General features: G+C 36.7%; 1 protein-coding gene across 3 annotated transcripts in view; it reads left to right on the forward strand.

The window, feature by feature from the left end:
- Positions 1-9,031, forward strand: part of LOC127447538 (thioredoxin domain-containing protein 6-like) — a 28,720-nt gene extending 19,689 nt beyond the window's left edge. Inside the window, exons 14-19 of one of the 3 annotated variants that reach the window (XR_007898397.1) lie at positions 41-185; positions 3,112-3,368; positions 6,614-6,709; positions 7,467-7,572; positions 8,726-8,778; positions 8,943-9,030. Coding sequence is in view for 2 of the 3 variants with exons in the window: in XM_051709491.1 (XP_051565451.1) it covers positions 41-185; positions 3,112-3,368; positions 6,614-6,709; positions 7,467-7,567 (599 nt within the window). In the remaining variant the exon portion in view is untranslated. Of the gene's footprint in view, positions 1-40; positions 186-3,111; positions 3,369-6,613; positions 6,710-7,466; positions 7,573-8,722 lie in introns of all 3 variants that reach the window. The other 2 variants (XM_051709491.1, XM_051709490.1) reach the window with 2 other exon arrangements.
- Positions 9,032-9,569: the final 538 nt, after the last annotated feature.

Raw genomic sequence — 9,569 nt, forward strand, 5'->3', positions numbered from 1 at the left:
GAAACGAACCAGGTGTGAAAACACCTTATTCCATTATCAGAGGAAATCCTGGAAGAGATTCGGGCGAGAGGATTCACCATTTCTCGCATGAAGGACACGGTTCTGTCCAGAGAGATGGCAGAAGAGTTTTATAAAGAACACCGGGATAAACCCTTCTTCAGCCAGCTGGTGGATTACATGTGTCGGTGAGTTTTACACCAGACATTATCAGAACGCCTGTTATAACATTGCTAACATGAATCATCAGAAAGAGACTGAGCCTAAAAATTATTTAAAGCAATAGTTCACCAAATTTTTAATTAGCCTCATGTCGTTCCAAACCCGTATGATTTTCTTTCTTATGCAAAAAGAATATTGCAATATGCAAAAAGCTTTAATGAATATTCCAGTCCATCTTTTCCGGTCCAATATAGTGTCAATAGATAATGCCTCACTTAAAGCTTAAAAAGGACCCTAAAGTATCATAAAAGTTGTCCATGCTACTCATGCATCATATTCGAAGTCTTGTGAAGGTGTAAGACGTTTTGGGAAGAAATAATTTGAAATAAATTCCATGTCCTTTTTTGATTTGTAACTAGTAGCAATAAACATGCCAAAAAAGAAACAAAAAAGGATTTTCTAGAGCATATCATTTTCCTAAAAATTGATGTCCACATATGTGGACAGCGGGACAAAGTTGTGAAATTTTTTAATTATACCAAGCTATAGAAAGACAGATTTTTTTTTACTCAAATTGTTATCTGAATGTTTTTGAGATGTTACAGACATTACATCAGAAATTAGCATAATTAATTCTTATTCAAAGTAATGGCCAGCATCATCCAATCACTGTCAACCATGTTAAAATAAAATTATACATTATAAATTCTGAATCTGGGGGTTGTGGCTATGTGTTTCGCTGTCACCTTCTGCATATCGCAGCACCATTTTTCAGCCCCCTTCAGCTTATTGCAGCCCACTTTGTCATATCGCAGCCCCATTTCGTGGCCAGGCCACCGGGAAAAGTCACGGTTCTCCCATTGGCCAGTCTGCCTCTGGTCCCATGTCTGCAAAACATGTTGAGTGGTCCAAACATAATCTTCAGCCTGAAACTGAGCTTTAAAAAGGAAGTTTGGATTGAATGCACTCAGCTGCATAGAGAGCTATAGGATGCTCCCTTGCTCCCTATTTAGTAAATAACTTAACCTCCAGTGTGCTGTCTGTCTGCACTGGTCTCAGAACAGTTTGAAATGCACCTTATTATCATCATAACTCCATATAAAGCCTCTGAAAGCAACATTATTCAACTTTTGGATGAACCCATTGATTCTCAATGTGGTAATACACAGTAAATATAGGATTTCTAAGGAAAAAATATGCTTAAGTACACATTAGTGTACATTAAGTTTAGCAGCGTGGCATTTCGGATGAAACTAGACACTCTAATCTTTTGACTCCAACAGGTTTCAGTGTAAAAACATAATTAGGTTTCTTTCCAGATGATTTTGTTGGTGTTTCTCCCAAAGACAAACTCCGCTGTGATCAGCGCCATGTTGTTTTGTCACGAGTTTAACCCTTTACTGAGAGCAAAGAGACTTCTGAACTGAGATCAGTCTGTTTAAATGAATTTAAATTATGCATAGCGTATATTGAAGCCACAAGGTTAAGATACTTTTGAGTCCTTTTTAAGCTTTAAAGTGATTCATTATCCACTGCTATTGTATTGAAAAGATGGACTAAGATATTAATTAAAACCAAGGGTGGATTATGACTAGCAAGGTCCCTGGGGCCAATTTTCTTTAAAAGTTGAGATCTACACAATCGATTTTCATTTATTTAGGTTTCTTTTAATACCTGTTCTGTTATTTACAGTCAGATTAATTCAAACACATTCAAAAATAAATATTGATGAATTTAACAAATACAGTAGGCTCCTACAGTATCTATGCAAGGGTTTGGTGAAATTCGGCAAAGAGTTAGTCAGTTCTGGCTCGTGCCATATATCTTTTTAACTCATCTGAATGATAGGGTGCGTTCCATTCAGAAGTGATCATCCCAACACCCTGTTTCCTTCAAAGACTTTACCATCCATTGTGAGAGCATGTTGTGTCAGTTGCATGGGAGACCACAGTTCAATCCCCAATCAAACGAGGAAGTAATCACATTTGTATGAACAATCACGAGCATGATAAAGAGGTTGCATTTTTGTCCCTAACATTGCATTTTGTCTCTACTAATGGTTAGGGTTAGATTTGTGTTTTGGTTGGGGGGTAGATTAAAGAAAATAAGCATTTCTCGTCACTGTTTTACACCCTGTTCAGCTGAAAACGATTCTTTTTACAACTGGCTCCTGGCGACCTCTCCTGGATATAAATGGATGTCAAACTTGTTTATATGCTCTGAAACACTTACCGCTTTAGCCTCTGGAGGCAGTGTTTTCAAATTCGGTCAACGTATACCAATTTTGGCTAAAGAAAAATCGGCACACACTTGCCGATTTTTATGTGAGATCAGGCTGCATGAAATATCATCAAAAGATAGTTGATATATGGAATTACATAGAAATATAATTTTTTGCTATATCTCCTAGGCTTGGGGGCCGTTTACACTGTACACATCTTTGCACTAAAAAAGCTAGCAGCAGCACCACAAATTGAACAGAACGCAGGTGTCTCAAGACGTGCTTTTCAACTTGACACGGCTTCTAAAAAACGTAGTGCTCCTGCATGAGACACTGGAAAAACATCATGATGCGGTACAACAGTCAAAACGTCCATCTAGTACATGTTTACATAGAAAAACAATTAAAAGATAGATACAAAAATGCATTCGTGTGAACGGCCCCATAGTAGTGCATGGGCAAATGCTGCCATGTGATGTATATGATATCTGAAAACAGCAAAGGTCCTCATTTAATCTCTATCCTTGAAAATTAAGCCATAACTATTGCACTCTGGGAATAGTGTGTCAGTCTGCGGTGAAGAGTTATTCTGTGCCTTATATGAGCAAAAATAGCATTTCAAGTCAGATAATTCTTAAAGTTTATCTCTATCATATGAATATTCAAGACAAGACAGTACGTACGTCTCGTGATGAAAGCAGGTATGACAAAAAGTGGTTGATTTTTCTCAGGGGCCCGTGTTCGGTGTTGGTTCTGACCAAGGAGAATGCAGTAGAGGAGTGGAGGGCAACCATGGGCCCTACGGACCCTGGCGTGGCGAGAGAGATGGCTCCAGAGTCTTTAAGGGCCCGCTTCGCTAAAGATGTCTTAGAGAACGGCGTCCATGGCTCCTCCAACACAAAACACGCACACGAGAAGATCCAGTTCATCTTTGGAGACATCGACTCAGAGAGCGAACTCATCCATGATGCTGCTTCACCTCCTTTAGGTGCTCAAAATCACATTCACCACTGCTGTCAATCAACATCACTGTCATAGCGGAATACATTTCAGTACTATGAAAACATACTGTAACTTCCAAAATTCAAAAACGTCCTCCCCAGTCCAAAAATCTGTATTTCTGCAATCAACTTTCTGATGTTAGACAGATGCATATATTTGAACTCATGACCGCTCACATTTAACCCTTCTATTGCGTTCGGGTCATTTTTGACCCAGGACAGATAGATAATTATTTTTAAATACCACATCGTTTTTAGTACGAGAACCAAACTTTGAGTGATATAACCATTTAAAAAGATGTTTTACATCTTTTGCGTTTGTGGGTCAATTTTGACTTTACACATGATATTATGTAGATTTTTTTTGTACATCTATGAATTACATTTTTACTTATAAACACTTCACTTACATTTAACCTCTTCCCAAACTATCTCACACACTTTTTTGTCTCTCACTGGGACTTCACACACACACACACACACACACAGTCCCCACGATGTAGTATAAACATGGTTTTACACACACACACACACACACACACACACACACACACACACACACACACACAGTCCCCACGATGTAGTTTAAACATGGTTTTACACACACACACACACACACACACACACACACACACACACACACACACACACACACATTCCTGTACAAAACAGACATGACAGATGTAACAAACATAAATAAACTAAATCAAAGGTACTACTGTCTAAAGAGGGTGTGGTGGGAGTAAAAGTTCATGCACACATTAATTGTCCACATTTGATGCTGAACCAGCTTTCAGCAAACTCACACATCAACATTCAGCAGTTCATGCAAGTAAATATAATAGATTTATCTTAAAAACATAGTAAATAAATATTAATGTTGTGTACTTGAGTTGTACAGTTGTTTTGAAAAAGAATACGTTGCTTCATAACTTTTGACCCCCAAGTTGTATTGAGCAGTTATGAGTAATAGGAAATTCATTCTAATGGCTAGAAATTCTCCCTTTAGATGTTAATATAAATTGTATATTATGTTATATTAAGATAAAATTTCACAGAAATGTTGATAAAAAAAAGTCTTCACATGTATCACACTGGTTTTGCTGTAGTTAATGTATACTCTGATATGTCAAAGTATTTCTAAATTTTATTATTTCTAAAAACAATTGCATATTAATTGATAATTTTTTATATTTGTCAGTTAACATGCCAAAGATATCAATCTTTTTACATGTATACACAGTTAAGAACTTATTAATGATTTACAATATAGTTTTAGATGAAAACCATCGGGTCATGAATGATTTACAAGCTTGAATTCCACCGGGTCAAAATTGACCCACGAATGCAAGAGGTGTATGCAGATCCTCAACGCAATAGGAGGGTGAAACATCAATAGCACCTATTCAGTGTTCATAACATTAGTCCGTTCAGTCACGATGAGATAATACAGATAGATAGATACTAATATTCCTAAACAGCAGAGGAACTAATGATGAGAGTGAAATGTGTGTCTAATCTTGTGCCGTTTCTGTGTGTGTGTAGCACCTGCCGCTCTGCAGATCCTTCTGAAGAATCCCAACATTAGAAACGAGCGGCTGAAGTTTATTTATAAACAAGATCCCTGATCATTTCAGTCTGATCTGAACAGTTTGAGTGGCACATTAAAGCACAGATAGTTTTATGAATCTGTCACAGTGTAATGCAGCTTTACAAAGAGACTGTTATTGAAGGATGGGGCAGTTAAAAACTATATTAGACCCGACAGCAAACCCGCAGCTTGTGTGTGAGTGCATCAAAGTGCTGCCATTCATTTCTCATGTAAAGAGGGCGTTTACATGGAACTCTTAGAGTGGGTTGCACCAACAAGATTCATCTTAAATTTAGATCAAATCAAGGTTAATCTGATAATTTTGTTGCACCAAACTTTAAACCTTGTTTAAAAATAATCAGGGTTACATTTTAACCATCGATTTGATCCTGATTTATATTTCACAGTAAATCTGAATTAACTTAAATTAAAGCTTGTCACTGTACACGCTGATGCGACATTTTCTTAACCTCCTCGATCGGCCCTGTGTACTAACTATCTACAGCTAAATTCAGAATCCATCATGGCAGACAAAATTAATCGCAGATGACCAGTTTAATTATGGGTTCAAAGTTTAATCTCTGAGTATTGACGCTGACTACCAACCCTGGAGTCGCGAGTTCGATTCCAGGGCGTGCTGAGTGACTCCAGCCAGGTCTCCTAAGCAACCAACTTGGCCCGGTTGCTAGGGAGGGTAGAGACACATGGGGTAACCTCCTCGTGGTCACGATTAGTGGTTCTCGCTCTCAATAGGGCGTGTGGTAAGTTGTGCGTGGATCGTGGAGAGTAGCATGAGCCTCCACATGCTGTGAGTCTCCGCGGTGTCATGCACAACGAGCCACGTGATAAGATGCACGGATTGACTGTCTCAGAGGCAACTGAGACTTGTCCTCCGACACCCGGATTGAGGCGAGTAACCGCGCCACCACGAGGACCTACTAAGTAGTGGGAATTGGGCATTCCAAATTGGGGAGAAAAGGGGATAAAAAAATAAATTAATTTAAAAAAGTCTCTGTCTTGTTAAACCGTATTTAAAATTAAGTGGTGCAACACAACTCAAATTAAATAAACCTTGGATCAACAAACCCTGGATTATCTTAATTAGCTGGATTAAGCTGCTTAATTGAATCCTTATTGGTGCAACCCACCCTAAAATGCACAACAACAAAAAAGATCAGAGAGAGGGTGGAAACTGGCTACTCAAACAAAATTACGACAATGCTCACCTACTCAAATACATAAGAACGACTTTATTGGTCCCACTTTATATTAGGTGTCTTTAACTACTATGTACTAACATTTAAATACATACAATACAATGTATTATGTAACTACATGTTAAAATTCTCACAAGATTCCCATTTGTTGCTACTGAGGCTGAGGTACGGGTAGGTTTAGGGGTAGAATTTAGTGTAAGGGTTGGGGTACGGTTAACAGTGTAACTACATATGTAAATTAAATGTAAGTACTATATATTTAAGTGCAATGCAAAAACACGTATGTCTAAGTACATTGTAGTTAAAGACTCCTAATATAAAGTGGGTCCACTTTATCTTATTTCCACCCTACTTAATGCATGTTTAGTCTTGTGAAAGTAAATGTCTTTTTAATATTTAAAATGTGATGTACTCCGATCTGCAGAGGCCGATGAGAGCTTTGCAGAGCTAAAAAATCTTCAAGCTTCGAGATCACCATCGTTTGATCAGCAGAAGAACCAGACCGAGCCGAGCACTACAGGTGCATATCTTAACTGACAAATACTAGATCATTAAAGGAATATTCCGGGTTTAAAACAAGTTAAGCTCAATCAACAGCATTTGTGACATAATGTTGATTACCACAAAAAAATTATTTCGACTCATCCTTCCTTTTCTTTAAAAAAGCAAAAATGGAGGTTACAGTGAGGCGCTTACAATGGAAGTGAATGGGGCCAATTTTTGGAGGGTTTAAAGGCAGAAATGTGAAGCTTATAATTTTATTAAAGCACTTACTTTAATTCTTCTGTTACAACTTGTGCTGTAATCTTATTTAAATCATTGTTTTTATGGTCATTTTGAGGTTTAAGTGTTTACGGTGTAATGTCATCATGACAACAGAGTTGTAAAATTGGCTATAACTTTACACAGGTGCAGTTAGTAAGTGATTTTATCACACTAAAATCATGTTAACACACATATTGTTTACGTCTTGTGTCTATACTTTTGAAACAGTGAGTATTTTAACTATTACCGATTGGCCCCCATTGACTTCCATTGTAAGTGTCTCACTGGAACCCTGATTTTTGCTTCTTTTTTTTTTTAAGAAAAGGAGGGATGAGTCCAAATTAAATCATCATTATGCCAAAAATGCTGTCAATTAAGCTTAACTTGTATTAAATGCAGAATATTCCTTTAAGTCCACAGCTAAAAGCCCACTAACTTAAGGCAAAACCTTTGGGAAATGTCACATGTAAAAACGAAACTACTTACTTATCATCCTTCTTGTGAATAAGCAGCTGCTGATAAAATGAACCCTGAGACGACAGAGAGACATCCAGCATCCCCTGATCATCTCAAGGCCGTCTCGCATCAGACAGAAGCAACAGAGTCAGCATGACACAGGTCTGGATTTCACTCGATGACACTATATTAATATACAAGTCAAGTCAAGAAACAGTGACAGGCATTGAGGTCTAGTACAAAAATCCAGTCATGCTCTGTGAAAATAATATTGCTGAAAGCTGCATCAATGTTGGGGAAGATACTTTGAAACTGTACAAGCTACTCATAATGTGCATCAACTACAGTCAAGAAAGTACTAACAAAAAGTAGTGGTAACATTTTACAATAAGGTTTTATTAACATTAATAAATGGATTAGGATGAACTAACAATGTCCAATAATTTTTACAGTATTAAAAAACAAAACAAAATCATGGTTAATGTTAATTTAGAAATATATTATTGTTCATAGTTAGCTCATGCTAGTTCATATTGCATTAACTAATGTGAACATACATAACTTTTAATGATGTAAAAATGTATATGTAGAAATCAACATTTACCAAGATTAATAAATGCTGTTGTTAATTCATGTTAACTATTGTGTTAATGAAAACTACCTTTTTTGTACAATGTTACCAAAGTTAACTATAGTACAGCTAATAAAGGGGGCAAAATCTTTATAAATAAATGAATAAATAAAGTCAAAATAATCCAAATGATTTTAAAATAGTCTCAATGAGAATAACAGCATTGATCTTGAACAGATAAATTTACACTAAGCGATAAACCAAGATAATATTACTGAAATAAAACCTAGAAAATATCCTAACTGTTATAACGTGGAGCAGTATTTTACTAAATATTCTGTAACAAAACAGAAGTCAGAAATAGCAGCACAGAGACTCATGAATCAAATGAATCGCTAAAATGAATCAGACTTTTCAATGATTCGTTTGAGTGAGAGGACAGATAGAGCGTGTTTGATTATTATCTAAGAATGCTTGGCTGTACAGGCTAAATTCAATGCAACAAAAAATGTTTTAAAAATTTGCTACATAGTTTCGTTTGTTTGCTACAATGTAGTTTAACTTGCTACATCTGCTACCCGTTGAGCAAAACGTTCCATTGCTTTGAAAACAGCTCAGCTCATGATACTGAAACACATACAGAGATTTAGCCAGTATAAGACTTTACATACTGTAAATAAACTAAAAATGTTTTACTGTAAACTTTTTCTATAATGTAATAATTTACCATCTGTATTTCAGCAGATCAAGTACATGAAGTCTGTGAGATCATCGGTCGATGAAAAGGATGGGTAAAGGTGAAGCTTTTACCTTTTCATCCAAACTTTCATGAGGAACAATATTGCAATACTTACAGGCTTGACGCAACATGAAGATTCATCTGATGTAATCAAATAGGTTTAATTAGAGAAGACTGTATATAGAACATTTTATGGTTTCCTTTGTAATTGTTCTCCTCCAGTTTGAAGCTGAAGGCATCTGGATGTACGGCAGCTAAAAACGTCGTTTGTGGTCTCATCTTCAGTCGTACATTCCTTATGAATAAATACACCCCCCTAAATAAATCATTTTCAAAGTACTCGTTTTGTTTGCCTTTACTTGATTCAAGAAATAGTCCACTCAGAAATGAAAACTATAAAACGGATAGTTCTGACCCTGAATTCTGACTGATGAGACGGATTCAAAGCCACTGTAAAATGACTATAAACGCACACCTGGCACATTAATACAGAATGTGCTGTGACAAGTTCCTATTTTTGGGTGAACTATCCCTTTAAGGGCTTGAGGAATAAACTGATATTTGATAGAAGATGAAATTCGAACGAATTTATGACACATACTGGATCCATGGTGCCACGGTCCTGCCAGACCAAAACTCAGACTGACAGAGTGACAGGACTGTGACATTTATATGTGGTAATTATACATACATAGTTGTTAAAAAGGTCTTCATTCACAGAACATGACATTCACAACTGAGGATTTTGCAAAGTAATGTGTGATGCAGCATTTTTCTTCAGGTTCAAAGCATGTTTAATTTTTCTGGGCAACATGAAGTGGTGTAGTTCCAACAATATACTGTGATAAA

This window comes from Myxocyprinus asiaticus, chromosome 10 (genome assembly GCF_019703515.2).
Source record: "Myxocyprinus asiaticus isolate MX2 ecotype Aquarium Trade chromosome 10, UBuf_Myxa_2, whole genome shotgun sequence".
In the NCBI taxonomy this organism is placed as follows: domain Eukaryota; kingdom Metazoa; phylum Chordata; class Actinopteri; order Cypriniformes; family Catostomidae; genus Myxocyprinus; species Myxocyprinus asiaticus.